Genomic DNA, 23,753 nt, shown 5'->3' with positions numbered 1-23,753 from the left:
TTTTATAATGATTATATACAGAAGCCTTGAAAGGTGTACTGATTTTGTAAAATACATAGGGCCATCAGTTCCCTGTTGCTGCAAATCCGAGTAACAGTAGAGATAGGAACTAGTAGAGACAGCATGAGACCATGTGGACACCCTAGAATAAAGGCTCAAAGGGCAGGCATTTTTACCTGCTTCATTACCTGGTACCTCCTGGGGTCTAGAACAGAGCTAGAAGTGAGCTACCGTGAGGCAACAGGTTAAAATGGACAGAATGACTGTGATGCTTAGATGGCTTGCCTCTTTATCTAACACCAATGAGATACATATTAGGAACTTGAGAAATAGTTGTTGAATGGATGAGTAGCCACAGCAGTTCAGCTATGGAGTTGATGTTATCATAATTCCCTAACTAGTCAGTTTACTTATCATATATCCCCTCCAAGCTTCTCTTTCCTCATTTCTAAAGTAGGGGTTAAAAAATAAAATGGGGGTTATTGTGCCTATCTGGCAGGATTGTCGAGATAATTAAATGAAAATTCATGTAAAGAGTACTGAACATTGTAGTAGTAGACACACAACAAATGTTGGTGCTGTTTCTTCCCATGTCCTTCTGTTTCCATTAAAAATACATGTGTGTGTGTGTGTGTGTGTGTGTGTGTGTGTGTGTGTGTAGGGTGTAGTTGAAAGTAAGAGAGATGAATCATTCAGTTCATATTTGGTTTCTCAGGCACAGCACTGTACCATTCTAAGCTGGTGAGAGGCTCTCCTATGCATTGAAAGACGTTCAGCAGCACTGCTGTTTTCCACTTACTAAACCCCAGTTACATCCCTAGTTGTGACGACCAAACATGTCTCCGTTCCCTGGAAGGTAAAATTATTTCCTGTTCAGAACAACTGATTGAGCTCTAATCACCCACTAAATAATTAAATATTTTACTCATAAAAAAGTTGTTCAGGTGCTGTGTAGATGTGGCCTGTGGTTCTAGCATGTTTAAATGTATATGAAATCAGGGCTCATACAGAAAAAGAGAAACAGCAAAAACTATATAGTCAGTTCATGAAGTTGAGTAATGATGCAGTTAATAAAAACATTATTTCATTCACATAATTTCCTTGCACTAGGATATTTTCCTAATTATTGTTGGTTGGGCTAATATTAATAGGAATGGGTTTCCTGGATATACTAGCTGAAGACAGGGAGAAAAGGCAAGTGTGCATGGAGAGAAATCATTTGGGTTTCTTAAATTTTCATAGATACCCATAAAGCAGGTTTTCTATGATGAACATTAACCACAGATTATCAAACTGCATTGTCCATTGGCAAGCTTAAAATATAATAGCAACATTCATACTTACAGGTGAATTAAAGACTTTAGTCCTCGGAAAGTATGTCTTGAAATGGACTTGATGTTGTTGTTTTCTATGAATCTGCAATAGGTTATAATAATTTTGGTCAAACAGCTGTAGGAACCTCAGAGCCCTTGTCCTGTATCATTATGTTAAAAAAAAAAAAAAAAAAAAAAAAAGGTTATTTTACTTACAAATACTCTAGATGTGGGAGACCAATGAAAGCATCATCACTGATCACATCAAAGGAGTTCGATGTGAATAACCTGCCCAGAAAAAGTACACAGTGAAAATGGTTGAACTGACAGATTGTCAATCTTTGCTGCTTTTATCTCTCAGAGAAATGAGTGGGAGTAGTGCACAGAAAAATGTCTGGATGTCTGCCTTTTACAGTGTCATTTATTCAGGTAATTTTTGCAGCTTTTTTTAACCATCAATTATCTCATCAAACGCTCAATGAGGGGGTGCCTTGTACCCCACTCCTCATAGGGATGAGTGTCACATGCCCTGGGTAACATTTTGGGACACAATCGGGCAAGTATGACAGTCAAAGCAGCCAAATCAACATGTTGCAGGTTTCCAAAGACACTAGCAGAATCTTTCCCTCCTGCTCTGAAACTTCTGGAACATTCTGACCAGCCCAAATAGTGGTATCATAGTCACTAACCTGACAGACCTAGGAAACTAGCTCCATGTCTAGTTGTGCATGTTATTCATAGTAGGTAAGCCATTGACACTGGTTCAGTAAAAATCAACTAACCTTCCTTGAAAGTAGAGCAGGCTGAAGATGGGAAACAATGAGGCTTAGGAAGAGTCTCAGACCCATTTTATTACTAAGTAGTTGAAAAAGAACACTTTTACTTGGACAAATTTATTTGCAATTTCATTATCCACAGGGATTTGGTTTTGAAATAACTGATGAAAAGAAACATCAATCAGCAGTCCCCACATCCTGCGTAATTCCTCGAAGAATTTCTTTTTTTTTTTTTTTTTTCTGAATCAGAGGCTTAACAGAGGTGATTACAAGCCAAATAATACAAAGTTATCTTTTTAGAATGAGTATTAATTTATGGAATTCATCAGATAAAGTGTTGACATAAACTGAAAATAAAGTTTTACATGTACTGATGACAACTTATAATGGGTTCAAGTGACATTCAGGCTATATGTTACTGTTCTTATATGGGGAAACATCATTTTTCACTTGTAACTAGTACCCAAAACGTGGCCATGATCATGGGACAGGTGGGAGGTTTGACAATTCATGTCTTATACATACTGTTTAATTGCACTATGCTAAGTCCAGTATTCTCTGTTAGTAAACTTCTTGACTTTTACTTTTGAGGTGTAGGGGTTAAAAATAGCTGCACTAACCAACTTAATGACTTACCCTCTCTGAGCCTGTTAACCAAGGGGATTAAAACTATGACCTCACCTTCTGAACAGTTGTAAATAACTTATTTGACATCGGAGATTGCTTAAAAATAATGAGAGAAAGAGATAACAGTGGGTTAGAGACGAATTGAGCACGAAGAGGTCACTTTTGAAGCTGGAAGCTGCTTTTTACTACTATTTCTACTTTTATATATGTTTGAAATTTTCTGTAAAAATGGGGAGGGAGAGAAAGTAAACCAAATAAAACCAGATGATGTCTTGCATTTCTTTTTAAGCTATAATCCCTGGAATGATGTTGGATTCTCTTCTATCCCTTCTTCCAACGTTATAGCTTTACTCTCAAATGATTCACTAGACTGTGAAGTCAACATTATCGAATAAGTCATACATATTAGATGCCCAGTTATTCAAAAAATTCAAATTTTTATGATTTCAGTCACAACTTTGGCAATTGTCTCTTCTTACGTCATGATTCTGGGAAACAAGAAGATTGCTCAGCCTTACTCCAAGGTAAGCTACCATCCAACGTCTTCCTTAGGTTACAGATTTTCGTTTCATTCTGTATCAGTTCAGTTAAGTTGCTCAGTTGTGTCCGACTCTGCGACCCCATGGACTGCAGCACGCCGGGTTTGCCTGTCCATCACCATCTCCGGAGCTTGCTCAAACTCATGTCTATCAAGTCCAGTGATGCCATCCAACCATCTCATCCTCTGTTATCCCCTTCTACTCCTACCTTTAATCTTTCCCAGCATCAGGGTCTTTTCAGATGAGTCAGTTCTTTGCATCAGGCGGCCTAAGTGTTAAAGTTTCTGCTTCAGCACCAGTCTTTCCAATGAATATTCAGGCCTGATTTCCTTTAGGATGGACTGGTTGGATCTCCTTGCAATCCATGGGGCTCTCGAGAGTCTTCCACAACATCACAGTTCAAAAGCATCAATTCTTCAGTGTTCAACTTTCTTTATTCTTTTATTTTTTAATTCTTTATTCTTTTTATTTAATTTTTTAATTTAAAAAAATTTTAAATTTTATTTATTAAATTCTTTTTAATTTATTAAATTTAATAAAATGTATTTATTTTAAATTCTTTATTCTTTATTTCTTTATTCATTCTGTATAGGCAGCATCAAGAAGGGGGAGGATGAAATAAGGCAGAAATAGATACAGAGAAATACCTCCCATGTTCACTGGTTTGCAAACTGTCCCAGGGACTTCAAAATCACTCACTTCAAGTCACTGCAAGAAATGACTTCTAACAATCATTCTCCTTAAGTTGAATAAGATGCAAAACAGGATACTATATGCATATAAGTAGGCAGAATTAGCCCACACATGTCAGGGAAATAAAATAGGGTTTTTGCTAAAATTTTTATCTGCTCATTCATTGCTTATCCCTAGCACCTTTAATAGTGCCTCTCCCATAGTGCTGCTGCTGTGACACTGAATAAATATTTGTTAAAGAGGAATTTACTTTACATTAAATTCTGATCATTACTATATTACTAGATTTAATGTTCCTTATAGCAAGGATGTATCCTTATTGATTTTTGTGTCCTCAGTCCTGAGCACAGTTCTGCCTGAAAGCTGTTTGCTGAACTAGTTTTTAAAGAACAAAACATCTGGCTAAAAGTACAATGATATGCGAAAATATGGGTGAATCTCATAAACCTAAATCCAGGGAAAGAAGCCAAAATGCAATAAAGTACATCCTTTATAATTGCTCTTATATAAAAAAAAAAAAAAAGCCAGCAAAACTAATCTATGCTGGCAGAAGTCAAGATAACATTTACATCTTGGAGATGAGAAGAGGGCACAGAGGAAGTCGTTGCGGTAATGATAATGTTTGGTTTCTTGACCTGGGTGCTGGTTACAAGAGTGTTCACTTTATAAAAAGTCATGAGGAAAGGGGTAGGGGTGATAAATAGGCAGAGCATAGAGGAGTTTTAGGGCAATGAATATATTCTGTATGATACCATAATGATGGATACATGTCTCTCTACATTTTCCTGAACTCATAGGATGCACACTACCAAGACTGAACCCTAATGTAGACTCTGGCTGATCAAGTAAGTTCATCAGTTGTAACAGAGATACTACCATGGTGGAAGATGTGGGGGATAGGGGAGGCTATGCATGTTTCAGGGTAGGGAGTCTATGGGAAATTCTGTGCCTTCTCTTCTATTTTGCTGTTAACCTAAAACTGCTCTAAAAAATTAAGTCTTAATTTAACCTCTCAAGATGTACACTTAGGATATGCACACTTTAAAAAAAAAAAGGATTTGCACACTTTTCTTTATGTAAATTTTATTTTAATAAAAAGTTTTCTTATAAAAGCTAAAACAAATCCCTCTGGCTAAGATAATATTTAATATCTTAGCCCCTGGATTCTAAATTCAATTGTAATTTTCTGTGGACAAGGATTCCATGGGCAAAGATTTGTAAATGTATACATACATTCTAAACATAGTTGATCGAACAGGTTATCCATTTTATTATCCTGTGTATGCTACTGCTAAGTCACTTCAGTCGTGTCCGACTCTGTGCAACCCATAGACGGCAGCCCACCAGGCTCCCCCATCCCTGGGATTCTCCAGGCAAGAATACTGGAGTGGTTTGCCATTTCCTTCTCCAACGCATGAAGGTGAAAAATGAAAGTGAAGTCGCTCAGTCGTGTCCGACTCTTAGCGACCCCATGGACTGCAGCCTACCAGGCTCCTCCGTCCATGGGATTTTCCAGGCAAGAGTGGGGTGTCATTGCCTTCTCCGATCCTGGATATACTTAAGACTTAAAAAGATCCTGTTCTATAAAGAGGGTAAAATGCCCATCTTTAATTTTTATAGGTTCCTTTAGAAAGTTTGATTTCAATATCATAATTGTTATTGAGCCAGATATGTTAAAGAATCCTGTAGTCCTTGTTAAAGGAAACTATGTCACCCCACCTCATCTTGATGTACAACAGACCTGGGGCAGACTAGTATGGCCATGCTTTATACCTCATGACTTCTATCCCTTTTCTTAAATTATTAGAACAAGAAGGACTCCTTTTCTCATGAAGAATAGCTGATCCTAAGGTCAGTCAGCATCCCACGGTCCAACTAGTCTGGTTCAAAAAGGTGAGTTGGGCTAAAGATGAATCCCTTCTTGAGAATTTGGAATCACAAACAGAGATGGAGCCAGCCAGCAGAGGAGCTGAAGGAGGAAAGATGCCTTAGGGTTGAGTCAGCTCCATGGCAGGAAAACTGTGTGCAGGGTGGACTCAGAAGAGAGTGGAATGTGGAGGAGATCTCACAAAGGGCTGTGTGTATGAGGCTGGATCAGGGAGATGCCCGGATCTGTGTTTGATCCTAGACCTGTGCTTCTCAATCTTAGCTTCACTTGGAATCACCTGGAGAGCTTTATAAATACTGCCACCATGTTCTCACCCTCAAGGATTCTGGTTAATCTGGTTAAATTTTGTACCTGTGATGTGGCCTGAGCATGGGATGTTTAAAAACTCCCCAGGTGTCTCTTACACGCAGCCAGGGCTGCATATGGTAAATTTCTGGTCAGTTACAATAGCCTTCCTCTACCTATGGCGACCAAGGGGACCTCTGCTCCTTGTAGCAGGTGTGTCTGGAACAGGAGCTCTGATACACAGAGATGCTGTAGATTGTCCCATGTCCCTAACTACAGGTAGCAAGAGTCCATAATACCGTAACTCAGATTTGACGACTGTCCTCACAATTGCAGCACATGGAGGGGTGAGTGGGGACCAATGTATTGTCTGAACAAACTCCTTACCCTGAGCTCCAAATCAGAGACCTCACCCCCTAGATTTGCCAAACAGCCATCCTGTGGGTTTGTACAGGGATAATGTAGAATGTGTCCTCTGCCCCTGGGCCTCTGGGAACATTTGAGGTCTCTGACACTTTCTTCTTAGGAAGGGGAAAAGGCAGGCATGTTCCCTAGAATGTTGGTGGAGGTGGACACAGGGCCGCACTTTGACCTTTCTGTATCTTAGCCAACAGTCTCATGAATTCAGTATGAAAACAAGGGAGCGTAGGAAGGGTGGGAAGGATTGTTTTCCTCTGCAACCAAGGGAATGTATGTTTCCTTACCAAGAAAGATTTAAGACCACACATAGATCAATCGATTGCTCAGTTGTGTCTGACTCTTTTGCATCTCCATGGACTGTAACCTGCCAGGCTCCTCTGTCTGTGGAATTTTCCAGGAAAGAATACTGGAGTGGGTTGCCATTTCCTACTCTAAGGGATCGTCCTGACCCAGAGACCAAACCTGCATATCTTGTGTCTCCTGCATCGGTAGGTCTATTCTTTACCACTAGTGACACCTGGTATGTTTCCTTACCAAGAAACAGATTTAAGACCATACACATCAGCTATCAGTTCCGTGCAGGCAATAGCTCATTCTTTAAATCATCATTGTTGCCTCCACAATAACCTGTATTTCATAAAATGCTGCTGCATTTTCTTATTGGGGCTTTGAAACAAAGTCTGTGAAAGTGGTAGAGTAGGTGTTAATAGCTGTTTGACAGGAGGAAACTGTGGCCCAGAGGGCTGCTAAAAGCTTTGACCAAGGTCATAAGACCCAAGAGTCCTGGTCTACTCCCCTTTCCACGCCTTGGGTGGTCTCTCAGTATAGGAGTCCGATCACATAATGACACAACATTCACTTCTGACAGACAACTGTAACACTACTCAGCTTATGCAGATTTAAGAAATCTCTTTAAATTATAATTCCATTTTTAAAAGGAATTAATTAATCAAAGTAAGTACCCTAAAAGTCACATTAAGATCATGTCAACTTATGTTTTTTAAGTCAAGAATTAAAAAAAACTAAACTATCACAACATTGTCAAGCAATTATACTCCAAGTTTAAAAAAAGAATTTAAAAAATAAGAATGCAGTTTGGTGTATTCTGTTTAAGATACTATCGGCTCAGTGTAAAAATTCTGGAAAACTCAGAAAAGCTTAAAGAAGACAATAAAAATGACTGTCACCATACTACAAAGATATGAATATATGTGTATATAATATCTGTATGATATATGCATGTATATATTTATAAAATTTATAAAATTAGAATAATAATTTGTATTGTTCTGTGTCCTCCTTTTCATGTACTTATTTTTTCAAGAACAATTTCTTATGACAAAAATTCAATATAAAAGTTTGATAGATGAGTAAGCCTTGTATTATAAATATTTCAGAATTTAACTTTTTAATTGTTGATTCCAATTTTCACTGTTATAAACACTACCATGACTACTCTCACATGCAAGTATTTTTCCATATCCCTAATTCTTTCCTTTGAGTAGACTTAGGGTAGATTTTTTAAGGTAGCATTATTGGATTGTACATGGTTTTTATGTCTCTATTTATTACTAACTTGTATCACACTACATATTCAATTCTGAATATAGAAATGCCTATTTATCACATCCTTACCAATAGTTAGTATTATCACTTTTGTTTCTTTTTCTACGAAATCATGTCCTTTGACCATTTTTGTTGCATTTTAAGCACCTTTAATTTATTAAGGATATTACCTATTCTTTTCCTTTCTTATCTGATGCTGAATGTTTCCCTACTGATTATGATTTGCCTTTTGAATCATGATTTTTAGCATATAGACATTTTACGTTTCTAACAGAATATATCAACATCTATTACATATTCTTTCTTTGCTGTAATTCTTAAAATGTTTCTTCCTACCTTGATATTAATGAAATATTACTTACCCCTCACTCTATAACTTTTCTTTTTTTACTCTAATTTATTTGGAACTTGCTTTTATCTATGATGTGAGGTGAGACACTGCCTTGATTCCTTCCTAGATATTTACTCAAATTTGCCAAAGCCTGTCATTGAATAATTAATGCCCTTCCCACTTGTGTGTACATAATCAGTTCAGTCAGTTCAGTCACTCAATCGTGTCCAACTCTTTGCGACCCTATGGACCATAGCATGCCAGGCCTCCCTGTCCATCACCATCTCCCGGAGTTTACTCAAATTCATCTCCATTGAGTCAGTGATGCCATCCAACCATCTCATCCTCTATCATCCCCTTCTCTTCCTGCCTTCAATCTTTCCCAACATCAGCGTCTTTTCAAATGAGTCAGTTTTTCCCATCAGGTGGCCAAAGTATTGGAGTTTCAGCTTCAACATCAGTCCTTCCAATGAACACTCAGGACTGACCTTCTTTAGGATGGACTGGTTGGATCTCCCTGCAGTCCAAGGGACTCTCAAGAGTCTTCTCCAACACTACAGTTCAAAAGCATCAATTCTTCGGTGCTCAGCTTTCTTTATAGTCAAACTCTCACATCCATACATGACTACTGGAAAAACCATAGCCTTGACGAGATGGAACTTTGTTGGCAAAGTAATGTCTCTGCTTTTTAATATGCTGTCTAGGTTGGTTATAACTTTCCTTCCAAGGAGTAAACATCTTTTAAATTCATGGCTGCAATCACCATCTGCAGTGATTTTGGAGCCCCCAAAAATAAAGTCAGACACTGTTTCCCCATCTATTTGCCATGAAGTGATGGGACCAGATGCCATAATCTTAGTTTTCTGAATGTTGAGCTTTAAGCCAACTTTTTCACTCTCCTCTTTCACTTTCATCAAGAGGCTTTTCTTTTTTTTTCAAGAGGCTTTTTAGTTCCTCTTCACTTTCTGCCCATAAGGGTGGTTTCATCTGCATATCTGAGGTTATTGGTATTTCTCCCTGCAATCTTGATTCCAGTTTGTGCTTCATCCATTCCAGCGTTTCTCATGATGTATTCTGCATATGAGTTAAATAAGCAGGGTGACAATATACAGCCTTGATGTACTCCTTTCCCTATTTGGAACCAACCTATTGTTCCATGTCCAGTTCTAACTGTTGCTTCTAGGGACCGGGGAAGCTGCATATAGATTTCTCAAGAGGTAGGTCAGGTGGTTTGGTATTCCCATCTCTTTCAGAATTTTCTACAGTTAATGTGATCCACACAGTGGAAGTGAGAAATAGATTTAAGGGACTAGATCTGACAGAGTGTACATATTACTTCCTTCAAAAATCTGCTATTTTATAGGGTTTTTCCAAACAGGAAAGCTTGAATTTACTTGCTATTCCTACTGTTTCCTAATTTATTATTTTATATGCTAATTATTTATTTTCTCTTGAGTTCCTTAGAAGATGTATTGTTTCATGTTCAATTCATATATTTTTATTCCTTCTGATTTAAAATGAAAGTATTTAGAAATATGACTATCTCTATGTAAAGCATCCAGTAAGTTTTAACAAGTCATCTCTTAAAATTGCATGTTTGATTTCAGCAAATATTTAGAATAATATTCTTAAAATTCCCTGTTGATGATATTTTAAAAATGTTTTCATGAGTTAAAATTAACATTGCCCTGGGACCAAGAAGGATGAGATCTGTAAAATGCCTGCTAACCCTGAGCTCCAGTTTCTCTTCTGACTACTCGCATTCACCTGTCTGTAGGTGTGGGTCACATCTCTCTATAAGCAATAAATGAACACCAAGGCCATCAGGTTATTAGGAGGTTCTTGGTTGAAAAGCTAGGATCAAAAGCACTTAATTCAAAAGAAGCAGAGAAGTGTGTGATAGGGTTAGCATGGAACTTGGTGTGCTGAGGTCAGCAAAAGAGGAGAAAAGGAAGAAGCAGAGGGTCACAGAATGAGGATCTAACTACATTAGAAGGAGGTCAAGGCTGAGGCTGCCCAATGTCTAACTGGGGGTCTGCAAGAGTGAAATGATTGGACAGGGACATGTGTCGATGCCAAGACTGAAGGGCTGCCAAAGCAGGTTCCTGCCCTGGCTTCACACCTCTTCTAGGGACCAGGAAGGAGCACCCTGAAGAGGGATTCACAAAGCCTGAGTCTTAATTCCCACTTGGCCATAAATCCTCCATGTGGCCTTGAGCACATCACTTCTGCTCTCTATGTTGTCAAATGAGGGATCTGAACTAGATAACTAGAAAGATGTGTGAGACTGGGCTTGTAGAGCTGCAGGCTTCATTCATGGAGGAATAGGCATGGGCTCTGCATGAAGAGTGGGAGTATTGGGTAGGCAGGTCTACAGATGGTTGAATGGGAGGAGTAACCTTGCTGGGAACTTCTCCCCTTGTCTCAAGCCAGACTGGCCCCCTGGCTCTAATGACACTTCTTCAGACTCCCTTCAGTCACCTGTGAGATCTTAACTCCCATCAGAACTGACATTGGCCACAAGTGGTCCGCATCTTGTCTTACAGCTCAAAGCAGAGTTTTTCGACTGTGGAGGGGGCTTTCCCATACAATCCCCACTCTGTAAGGGCTACTCTGGATGAAGAAGAGTGAGCAGCCAGCCTCAGGCTATTGTTTAGAGATGGTATCGATTAGATATAGAATAGAGAATCTGGTTTATAAGCTTGTAGCTGCTACTTTTATTATGTACATGATACATCAAGCAGGTAAATCTATTTCTTCATCCATTAAAAGAGGAATGGTAATAACAAAGACTTGCTGGAAGATTCTGAGAATTATGTGAGATAATATATAAGAGTATCTCATCAATGCTTCTGCCAAAGAGTATCTCAGCAAACAGCCCAGACATAAAATAGCAGAGCTGGAAGAACTGTTAGATCTAGTGAAGAACATTAGTTATGCGGAGAGGGAAACTGAGGTCCAGTGAGACTGCCATCTGCCTAAGAGAACTGTTATGAACCTCATCTAGGGAATTAGGCAGCCATGGGCAGTGTGTGCAAGCACATTTTGTGTACATATGTGTGCCTGATGTTTATATGTGCATATACGTGAAATGAGAGAGAGCAAGATGCAGACGTTACAGTTGTTAGAGATTTGAGGGCACAGCTGGAAGGGCTGGCCAACTTTTTAGAACTGCCTCTGCTTAAATGAGTCATACCTTCTAGTTGTTACTAACATTCTCCTTTATTCAAAAGAACAGGGCTGGTTGAATGATAATTAATAACAGGCTGATGATTCACTTCAGTTGAATGCACACATTCTAAGTGCATGTGCCACGTGAATAATTTTATATTTGAATATATTAAAATAGGCTCTTAAATAGGAAAGCATTAAAATGGGAAGCATCACATATGAGTTTGTTATGTTCTTTTTGACTCTCATCCTTGGAAAACACTTTCAATGTAACTCAGAGGACCCTTAGGTAGACCTCTTCTATCTGGATTGATGGAAAATAACCTTAATTTTGCTCCATGTAAATCTGAAGGATGGGAGGCAGCCTAGAGAGATATGCAATTCAATTCTTTGGTTTACAGGTGAGGAAAGCAAGGACCGCAAAGTGAGTGACTTACTCAAAGTCACAACTTTTGACAGCAGCAGACAGGTTTAAAATGTAGATTTTAGATTTGCAAGGATTCCCTGGGGGAATATTCTTAGCCTGCACATTTGAGCATGGATTTGATTTGAGCATAGACCCACCTCCCTGGTTTTATAGTTCATTACCTTTCATCCCAGAATAATCAAAAGTTCTCCTTTCTAGGAGATGGCAAAACTAGTCACAGACCACCCTCCTGATGCGGTTTATATATTTGGTCTGTATTTCCCTGCTCCTAAAAAACAAAGAAGAAGGGACTTCAATTTTATTTAAAGCTATTATATGCCAAACCTCATCTTTATCAGATTGCTATCTAGGAACTCATTTAAATCCTCCAGTGAACACTATAATGTAGGCTTTATAGTCTCCATCTAAAATACAAAGAAACCCGAGGTGCGAGCGGTAAAGTACTTTGAAGCTTGTAACTGGCAGAGCTGGGATTCTGTGCTCAGTCATCATCTCCCCTCACTGGTAATGGTCAGGGGCAAGGCTTTGCTTCCTCTTTTTAGTCCCAGCAGATCCCAGATCTGCTACAAATCTAGGTTAGCCTTGCCTTGTAGTTCCCAGAGTTCAGGGAACACAAGGCCTTCATGCGATTGGGAGGTTTTACATGAACAACGAGAGGAAAGATCAAATTCATGTAAATTGGGTAAGTGAAGTTAACTGAAGCTCCTAATTACAGGAATCTTCCTATCTGTAAGTAAACTGAGTCTCTTCAAAAGGGATTTAAATACAGTTTCCCTATCTTATTGATAATGGGACCCTTTTATCATTGCGTTTTACGTACAATGAATATACCCAGGAAAATGCTGGACTAGCCATCTGAGAAATAATTTGAGGAAGCCCTCTTAAAACAAAAATAGTGAGAGCATAAATTCAAGCTTACGGGGCTTTTTTCCTGTTGAACGGACTTCAAGTAACAATGCACTTACTCTGAAAGATGGAACATCCATTGGACATCCCCAAAGAAGCCGCGTGTGCCACACACACTGCTCGGTCAGGTGGAGAGCTTGGCCGTGAGGCACGTTCAAAGATAATCACACTCAATGAGTCCACACTAACAAAGCTGCCTAAGTCACTCCTATATGGAGACAGATGTTTAATGTATCCTTTAAGATGAAATTCTTTCTACCTGTGTAAACTCTGCTGGCAAGCCTCTCAAGAGCAAGGGAAGGTATTCATAATTAAGCTAGTAAATAAAATGAACACCAAAGGTGTAGATTCCTAGTATCCTATTGGAGGTTAAGAAAAGGAAAACAACAAAAAGAAATTCCAGAGGTTTTCTAAGCCAAGGTGCATTGTAAGTAGGCAAGCATGAATAGAATGGGCAGTTTCCCAAATTTATTTGAGCACAGAACTTTTTTTTTCTTTTTTTAGGACACGTGTTCCACAGGACACAAGATGAGAAAACATTGGTCTAAGGTATAACTTTAAAGTATATAAGTTCTTTGCCATTTGCCCTTTTCTGTGTCTCTGTCCCTCTCTTTTCTAAAGCTGGGAGACTAGAGTCTACACATACCAATGAGAGCTGAATCCTAGGGCTACTCGATGTTCTTGCCAGCAACGCTGCCACCCTTTCAAAGGGCTTTTGAAATTCTTTTTCAGTGATTGTCTCCAGGGATCAGGACACAGTCCTCCGAATATCCTCGTTAGTGGCAAAGGTTGACCCTCTGAGAGGGGGTTTGATTTGGGGAACAAAACTGTGCAAAGTTAAGTCCAGTTATTCATGTTCAAAAGGAAACAGACAGATGTAGTTAAAAGTGAGGATGTGGGTTTAAACTCCGACTTTACCTCTTATGAGGGGTGTGACATCACAGAGGTTACCTAACTCTTCTAGGACTCAGTGCTTCATCTGCAAAATGGACATAATCATACTTCCTCACAGGCTTACCGTGATAATGATTGAAAAATGAGACAGATAAAGTGCTTAGCACCAAGCAATATAAGTGACAACTGTCCCCTAACAAAACTTTGCCTGATTTTATTGTATGACTTGTAAACTGGCAATGAAGACAATTCTCAAAGATCTAGAAATGTTTAGCTATAGAAGCAAAGTTAGGAAGAATCTCTGATCTCCCATAAGGAATTCTCTGAAAGTCAAGCGTTACTTGTATATTTAAATTCTAGTCTGTTTATTTTTTAAAGGCTCAGTTTTTTTTTTAAGATTTTCTTTTATGTGGACCTTTTTTAACGTCTTTACTGAATTTGTTACAATTTGCTTCTGTTTTATGTTTTGGTTTTATCCCATAAGATGCACGTGGGATCTTAGCTCCCCCACCAGGGATAGAACCTACACCCCCTGCATTGGAAGGTGAAGTTTTAATCACTGGACTGCCAGGGAAGTCCCCCATAAAGGTTCATTGCTTTTTAATCACATTTTACACAGGTAAACACCTGTCATCTTGCCATTTAAATGGCCTCAACAATTCCTTTCCAGTCCTTGCCCTGTGGGAGGGATATTGAAACACTGTCACAGCCACCATGGGAGGTTCTGATAAAGTCCCAATGGACCTGCTTGGGAAATTGGGAACTACATTATTATTCTAATAATAACTTTATAATAGCCAATTTCATAATGTGAGGCTCTTTCATTAAACAATCTAATTTACTGGTTTATTAGAACTGATACAATAAATTTTGTCCATTTCCTTAACAAGGCCATTTTCTGTATTAAAGTACCCTGTTTGTAGAACAGAATACAATAGCATTTTTAAGCAGAAAGAAACCTAAGTTAATTGAACATGAAGGTCTCAAAAATGCCAGTTATGTGTGTTTTGTTTGGCCTTTATTCTGTTTAAAAATCTGCCTCCAGATTTCTGCCTTCTTCTAAAAATTAAAAAAATATGATCCATCTTCATGTAGCACATTCTCATCAGCAATAATCAGTTGGAACTGAAGATTCATTTTTAGGTAAGACATGTCTTCTCTGGTTTACCCCAGTCACTACCACTCCCTATTGTCTTATACTCAACTGTTTCTTTCATTGACCTTATCATCCCAACCCCCAATGGGCATTTGAGTTTAAGAACCATGTTTTAATCTATCTCTGGTATTTTATGCATATAAAATCTGAAATCCAGGGATACTTGGTCACACAGTCCATTACTGTCTGAACTGGATTTCAAAACCATGTCTCCTGATCTCTACTTCAGGCTTCTCTCCATCTTATCACAGAACTACTCATCTTAAGACTGGCCAGTGTTAATTAATTTTAATAAAACCTGACATGTTTACAAAATATGGTGCCAGTTGTTTTTTTCATGAATGAGAGGGCTCTGCTTCCTCTTTCCCCTCCCACTCTCGGAAAGGTAAATAGTTCACCTTTCTTGTGAGAAGTATTTGAAGAACGATTTCTTAGCAAGTTCTGATGCAGACCTATGTGTAGAACAATGACATCTTAAAGCTAGCATCGTAGGTAAACCCAGCCTATACAATCAGCTAATCTGATGTTATGGTCATTCAAATTAAAGTGACTTTCAAGAACAAATAGTTAAAGCTAATGTTTATTGAGTTATAGGAACTGTTCCAAGTGCTTTACATGTATTATTTCATTTAATCCTGACTATAATCCTGTATAACAGGTACGGTGGTTATTGCCCACTTTGTATTAATAGATGCAGGTAATGTAGCCTCTGTTAGCCATAAGCTCAACAGTGGGCAAGAGTCACCATCATCACCAATCAACTGAGTACCATTTTGAACAAAATGAGAGAGCTTATCAAGACTACTGTCTCATACCTTAGAATACAGGCAAAACAGAGTTTACCTTTTTAGGGCTCACCTCCAACTTGGAGCTGCCATGTCAAAGCAGGGAGGGAGAGCTGTCACTCATCTGTGTGTCTCCCACAAAGCCCAGGGCTGAGCCTGCTGCGCAGTAGAATCCCAAAAGTTTTTGCTGAAATGGGAGGCTTGTGCTTTCATTTTGTTACTGCTTGCAGCTACACAATGAATAAATACTTGTTTTAGCTAAGCCACTATAAATAAAAAAGAAACTATCTTGTGTTCACAAATTTGGTTTCCATCTTAATAATGCTTAATCAGCATCTTTCTTTGGATGTCCTGTCAGACTGGATAAAGGGGGAGTTTGACCTTTCACAGGAGAGACAACCGGGGTGGCAAATAAGAGTTTGTGCTTGTCAAAGACCTAGAGGAAATCAGAGGGAGACAAAAGGGATCCAGGCAGTGGGTCTAAAGAAAGATTCTGGATGCTTTGCCTTTTAAACTCTGGTACACTGGAAACATCTATTGAAGAAGTTTGACGTCATAAGGTCATGAGCAAATACCTCTTCACACTTTCTTTTGGTTCAGCGCACATTCCAGACCTCCACACTATTGGCTCGTGTGAAATCAGACAGCGTATATCAAACAAAAGGAAGTGTGAGCATGACTGAAACTACTGATAGGAAGACAGAAGTCTCTAGTATAAAATCTATGAAAATATGGATTGAATTCAACAAATATATAGTAAGCAAAATCTTAATCTAAGCTTATAATATCCTTTCTAGGACCATGGCTATTGAGAACCCTCTGTTAGAGACAAGGGCAGATACAAATAGCTCTAAAAATGATGGGAAGAATTAGAAACATCAGAAAAGTCTATAGAACTTGAGAAAATAGAGGTCAGGGAATGAGGTACTTCAGGCTGGCATGGATGCAGCTTGTGGTGTGTGTGTGTGTGTGTGTGCACATGTGTGTGTGTGCTATTGCTACCATGAGAGATGACCCTAGACAAATAGCCAAATTCTATTAATACCAACTCAGATGTTCAGATGTTTCTCTGTTTCTAGGGAACCATTAAAGGCTTCCAAGCTTGAGGGTATCAGGATGAGATCTGCGCTTCAGGAAGGTAATGCTAATGGAGGTGGGGAGGAATGGAATCCAGAAGCAGGGGGACCACTGTAAAACCTCCCCCAGCAGCCTGTGGAACAGTGACTGCAGCCTCAGTTAGGATCATGGCCCTGGGGTCAAGAGGAGATGGCAGATTCTTATGCGGTTTGATGTGGGGGGGCTTTTCCTGTTGAAAGTGGACCTGAAGTGGTAACTCCTAACTTTCCTGGTTGAATAATTGAGAGGATGAAATACACTTTCAGAGAAAACATTTGTTATACAGGGCTGTGTGCACAGTCACAATTCATTAAGAAGTTAAAAATCAGAGCTATGGGTCACTGGTCAGACTATAGACAAAACAGCCCAGATGATTGAAATTTTTACTTCTTGGTCCATTGTAGGCCATCACCTGGCACAAACCAAAACATACTCATCCACAAGCAGTAAGTAATTCCTCTAAAAGCTGTCTTAGCTGATAGGTTTGGCTTGAGTAGTCACTGAAGGTCACGAAATGTTTCTTAACACTTGTCATGGAATAGATAAAGAGGCCAATCACTGTGAAGGTGATATAGGCTATGGATATTTTCCCCTGGACAAATAATATTTTGAAGAACTAACTGATAAAATTATAGCAAGGATGGACTTATTATCTGTCTTGTTCATGCTGTTTACTTCTCGGTTTTTTGGTTTTTGATTTCTTATGAACTATATATTTATGTGTTGATTGTGGATTAATAAAAGAAATGATGATATCCTCCCCCACCCCACCCCTGCCGAGGGATCAGTTCTATTGCTTCAAACAAGATCAGACCTCATTGGAGTAAACAGAAAATTTTCCAGCTACCCTGAATTCTTATATTAAGATTTTGTGTGTGTGCATGATACTAACCGAACCCTGTTACTTCCTGCAACTAGAACTCTCTGAAGAGTTCTACTAGATAGCTTTAGTTTATTAAAAATTTTATGAACAAATGGCAATGTGTCCACATTTTATACTTTTAAATTTGAATTTTACTTCTGTAATGAGCCCATATCATTGGGGATTTTCGTCTGTGTTTGAGAAGAACAGGGCTGTCCAGTGTGAAAACACATTTCTGTAAATTCCATTCACTACAAGTACCACTCCCTCTCACTGAAAGCAAACTAGAATGAATAATCATTCCCATTGGTTAAGTTCCACAGCAGGCCTATGGAAAACATGAATGAAATTACATTTTATGGGGAAATATTTTTCTTCTTTTTTTTTTTGCTGTTGTTTAAAACCATAGGTGTTTTTAAAAATAGGCTCATATAATTAATCTGACGAAATTTCATTGGATAATTTTATTCTTTCTCTCCTCTCTACAGAGTGTGGGCTTTTGTTTTTCTTGTTCTCTGACACACATTGCCAGCCACGGCCTACCAGGATCTTCTCCCCCAGAACATGTAACTTAAGGAGGCATTGCGTCTGTTTCCCTCAGTACCCCAGGCTGACATTTCACAAAGTACTTTTCATCATGACTTCTGCAGAAGGTCTGAAAAAGCATCTGAGGCCATAATGAAATTATCAGATTTTTAGGGTGGGAGATGGGAATGGGTCTTTTCTTTTTCTTTTTCCACAACTGAGCAAGAAACCAACTGCCTTTGGACATCAATGGAGAAGAATTGATTCAGAAGCTTATCTTTTCGCAAACTATGACAGGTCTGTTTTGTAATCCGCGGTCGCAAGTGCTATTAGAATCCACTGCAAACCCCAAGCAATGGCTGGTGTGACCCAGGTCTGGTCTGATGGCAAAGGTCATGCAAAGGCAAATCAGACTCCTGGGTATTCATGTTCCAGTGGGGAGTTTTCAGGGCACTGGATGGCACCATCCCACAAAAGAACTCTTTATGTCTGTGAAGCATTGCATTCCCACCACTGTTATGATTATGGTATTATTCATACTTGGCGCCTTTTCATTTATTTCCTCCTCAGTGAAAATGCACTTATTAGGCCCTTTCCCAAGGACAGGAGGAAACAGAGAACATTGGACAGGAAGAATGGGGAGCAAAATCTCTAGGAAACAGAGTCCTGGCGATTAGAGACAAACTTTGACCCCTGCCATGTTGAGTTTAGCCAATGTGAGTTAGGTAAGGACATCCAGGGCAAGAATTACTCGCCCTTTTGTTATTTCTGAAACCTGAACTGCTTTTAGAAATAAGGGTTGGAATGTTCCATAGGAACTCGAAGCATGGAACGCAGGGGCATGGCACACACACTCGGTGCGGGCTATTTAAAAACCAGTTCCCTGGCTTCCCTCTGTGATTCTAAATACGTGTCATCACATTACCCTGCAGCAGCCGGTAACTATTTCTATAACCTTGTCCAGCATCTGTGCTTGCTGAGGCTGGGTCCACCCAGTGGAAACAAAGTGGAGAGATGCTAACTGATGAGGCTGATCAATCCAGGTGTTCTGTGTCACAACTAACAAGTGCCCAATGTTGTTAGTAGTGTGTGTCAAATGACACTTCTTGAATTTTAAGGACTGATCTATTTAATTATCCTAGGGAGAAAGAAGTGCCTTAGTCCATCAAAAGGATGCTTTTAAAATGAGCCGTATATGTATTTGACAAATAATAACATAGTCACAATTGATCAGTTTCTCACATACAACCAGTTCTTATCCTATGAAAGGATCCCAGCATTGACGTCTTTGCCTCTTTTTTGAATTTGTTTGGTGTGCTAAACAAACTAATTTGTTCGTTGCCCTAATCAACTATTAGCTGTCAGTCAAACAGATAAATCACTTAGGAATATTCTACTCAATTGTTAATCATTCAAAGACATTAGCTAGAAGAAGGACATTAGTCAACATTATTACATAATGTCAAAACACTTGAATAATCAAATCAGTTTGGGGATTTCATATAGACAAAACAATAAATTAAGTGATTTTTCTAACTTTTTTAGTTTCATGTAAAAAGTTAAAACCCTACCATTTATAAAATGTGTAACCACTTGTCATATCCTACGCCAAGCATTTTATCTACTGAAATTTCATTTATTTCTGATAACAACCTTTCAAAGTGTCATCACCTCCATTTTACAGATGAGAAGACTGAGGCTCAGAGAGATTTAGTCATTTGCACACAATTACATGTCTAGCTTCTAGGGAGTGGTGGAGTGAGATTTACATACAGGTCTCTCTCATTTCAAATCCATGCTATTTGCCTCTCTGTATGTAAAACTTCAAATAGCCAAAATGGCCAAGTAAGGTAAGAAAACAAAAACCCTAAAACAAACAAGCAAAAAAACTTGAGTCCTGGATCATACAGTTAAGATAACCACAACTCAGTTGATGGACAATTGGCTGATTCCCCCCCTGGAACTGGTAATGACAAGCCATTCTGTGGCCTGACACCTGAGCACCAGGGGACCTCTTGTCCTCTGTGCGGTCCTGCACTGAGAACTAGTACTCCAACTGCCAAACATTACATATGAGAACAAGTTATCCATGTTACATTATGCCTGTGGAAAGATCTGATTTCTTAGTCAAATATTATTTTTTGACTCTTTTCAGACATAGATTGAATATGTGGTTCCCTCATGGCTATCTCAAAACACACAGCAAAGACTAATTCTTTGCACTATCCTATATTAATATTTTCTTTCCCTCCTTATAAGGAGATGAGTTATAAATCAGGTGAGATTAGAAAGCAGTCACTCAAGAATGAATATTTTAAGGAATTATCTAGAAAGAACTGAGATTTTTCTTCCCCACATGGTAAATCATACAGAGTAGCAGCCTGCCCCAGGTCCCCCAGGACAACATCTTGAGCGCATATGTTATGCTGGGTTCTGTATTGGCTAATTCAGAAACTCCAGGGTAAAATAACCAAAGTTCCCAAGTCAAAAATGAAAGTAAAAGGGGAGAATGAAGTGAGGATCACTGTTACAACATTCCAACAACTTCACAAATAGCCATGAAAGTAGCCGGCATTACAGGTTAGCAAATTTACCATTGCAAGCATCAACCTGCACCGTTGGTGTCAGGTCGCAAACAAGCCCATCTACCTCTCACTTTACTGATAATTTTTTTCCTCTCCAGAAATTTAATCACATTTGACAAAATTAATATTGAGATCATTTCACTAGAGGGCTTATCTAAATATATGCTATATTAAAAATAGTCATGATATAAATATTTCTCACAAGAGCTGCAGCGATGGTGTGAATAAAAAACTCCCTTCAGAGATTTCAGTAAAACCAGATCTCACAAAGGATCTGAAAGAAAACAAAACAGCAAACAGACACACACAAAGAGACACACACAGAACACAGAACAAACCTTATGTTAATCCGGTTTAGCAAAACAGTCACTATTGGACACTATTTTATGAAGTATGATACTATGCCTTGCCAGCTGAAGTAGGAGACATGAATCTGCTGCAGGTTTCTCATAATAATGTTCGGGGAGTGGAAGATATCTAAGCATGTTCTGTAGCCGTTAATAAGAATCAAAATTTCTAAATGCAGCAAAATGTTAGCTCTGTCAAACGGCCAGGCGTGCAAGAGGAATCTCTCTCCCCATGCCCTTTTACCAATACATACAAAGCCCCAAATACATCGGCTGGAATTTTTAAATCGTAAATTAGATATCAAAATGCTTACGGGCCTTACAGTGAGATAACGTCAGGAGGAACGGTGCGTGGAATGGATCTGGCATTCTCACATAAGGCATTATCTTTGGTACAAGTACACACGGCAGGGCATTTTGGCTTTGCTGGTTTCTTCCCCTCAGTCAGCAGAAGCGCAGATAAGAGACATAGGCAATAAGCAATTCTTTTCAGGGGGATGCAGGCATTTCCCATCCTTTGGCTTCTCTCTGATTCCATGCAGTCGAAAAAATATCCCCAAACATGAACAGGGCTTCTGGAATTCAGATGGTGATTGTCTTGCTCTAAGATCAGGTCACATAAGAGTCCACCCTTTTCCTTTGCCTCTGTCTCTCTGCTTTTCAAAACAGGGACCTGCAGCTGATTCGTGAGCCGCTCCTGGCTCCAGCGAGGCAATGCTGGGGAAGAGACCTGTGAGGTGCTGCGAGATGGGAGGGACCCAACGGCTGGAGGAGAGAGCAGACTTGCATCACCACGAAAACACAGAGCACAGACCAGCCTTCGAAGGCAAAGTGAAGTGATGTAACAGAGAATAAACAGCTTTCTGCTTGCACCGGGAGGCCCTTTAATTGTTACCAAAAATAGGACGGCATTATGTCTTATTAGTGGGTGGGTGGGCGGGTGGGTGGGAGCAGTCATCTTGCCTGGGATCTCAGCAATCTCGGAAACCTCTGGGAATTTGCTTTTCCGTGTGGCAAACAACCTAGTAAGAAAAACTAGCTTCGGAGCCAGCCCTGGCTGGAAAAATGAAGTGAAATGAAACTCTCCCTCTGCAACCTTTGGCTAAAAACCTTGGTATTTCTTGCTGAGTCCACCTGACTGATGCCATCGCTGAAAGACAAACAACACATGGAGAATGTGACTTTCAGGGAATGAATGTGAGTAAATACTTTTCTGACACTTCACTGTCATAAATTATTGATTTTCATAATCCACCCTCCCCCACGTGTGAGCCATTCCCTCCTCCCGTGTGAAGGAGGGAGATGGAAGCACTGACTGCCTCTGTGTCTAACACCCCCTCCTCACCTTTCACACCCCCCCTTCTTCAGCACTAGAACCAGAAGCCTGGAAGGAAGTCCCTGCCAGCAGGAGGCAGCCAACTTGGGCTTTCAGGGCTCTGGAAAAGGTCTGACTGAGCCTGGGAGGCTGAGACAGGGTGGGGAAAATGCCAGCCGACCAGTCAAAGACCCGGCTTTTGAGGGTCCAATTCTGCTGTGAACTAGCTGATGGTGTCTCTGGATCTGTACAATGGGCGTGACAGTACAGATGTTCCATATATATTGCAAACATTAAATCCAAATGATAGGATGCCACTGTCCCACGTAATGGGAAAGAGGATGCACCCTTGGAGAAGAAAATTCATTTAAACAAGAGCCAAGGCTCTAGGGCAGGGAGGTATTATCTATGTGCCCGGGGAGGCGCTTAGGGTAAGGAATAGATGCTTGGGCCTCTTTCCACATGGTGGGCAATCATCCCTTAAGCTGGCATAGCTGGTCAGGGATGTCGGTCCACCATCATTTTTTTCTCAGCTTTTCAGACCGAAAGGAGTACATGGACTGTGTAAGCTAAGGTGCAATCATGACCTCAACTCATCCTCCACAGAGCTTGAGTCATTGACAGTCCATCCTTTCCTTCTCATCGTAGAGAGCACAAATCCCTCATTTACTTCTCTGTAAGCTCTGTGAAGGGAGGGTGGTGGCAGTCATGGTCATTCCCCTATTTGACTGCTGTCTGTTTACCCAGAAGACTGCAGGCTCCATGAAGGGAGAGATTCAGGAGGGAATCCGTGCACACCGCCATGTACAACCAGCGTTCCCTCATGAACAGCCAGAGAGCATGGAGGTTCCCCATGGTTGAGACATGCTCATTCCAAGAAATTCCAAACGGCTCCTCAGAGATATCATGAAGGAGGTCAGGGACAATTCCCAAGGCAATGATGTAGCTGAGTTGCAGGGTAAGGGGGATAATGGAGAGGGTTGGCAGGAGCATCCCAGGTGAGCAGGCAGCATCTGTGAAGGCCTGGCCACCACCCAGAGGACCCCGGATGCCTCTGCAGAGTTCTAGGCAGACAAGGGATAGAATCTGGTTTGTGTTTCTAAAGGACCTGTAGGTTGCTTTCATTAAACCAGTTTGGGATGGGGGGTGGGGGTGGTGGAGGGGCACATGTAAATATGGTTTTTTGGTTTTTTTCTTTCCACAAAACAAAAAAAGAAAGAACCAAG

General features: G+C 39.8%; 1 protein-coding gene across 3 annotated transcripts in view; it reads right to left on the bottom strand.

The window, feature by feature from the left end:
* LGI1 (leucine rich glioma inactivated 1) overlaps positions 1–21,967 on the bottom strand; it is a 38,513-nt gene extending 16,546 nt beyond the window's left edge. For 2 of the 3 annotated variants that reach the window (XM_065920012.1, XM_065920010.1), the window contains exons 1-4: positions 21,536–21,967; positions 21,068–21,139; positions 1,530–1,601; positions 1,345–1,416 (exon numbers count right to left, since the gene is read on the bottom strand). In XM_065920012.1, coding sequence (XP_065776084.1) covers positions 1,345–1,416; positions 1,530–1,601; positions 21,068–21,139; positions 21,536–21,750 — 431 coding nt within the window. In that variant the 5' untranslated portion in view covers positions 21,751–21,967. The remainder of the gene's footprint in view (positions 1–1,344; positions 1,417–1,529; positions 1,602–21,067; positions 21,140–21,535) is intronic. The other variant, XM_065920011.1, reaches the window with a different exon arrangement.
* Positions 21,968–23,753: the final 1,786 nt, after the last annotated feature.

The sequence above is a fragment of the Muntiacus reevesi genome, chromosome 2, assembly GCF_963930625.1.
Source record: "Muntiacus reevesi chromosome 2, mMunRee1.1, whole genome shotgun sequence".
Lineage (NCBI taxonomy): Eukaryota > Metazoa > Chordata > Mammalia > Artiodactyla > Cervidae > Muntiacus > Muntiacus reevesi.
This window is presented reverse-complemented; position numbering and strand designations above follow the sequence as displayed.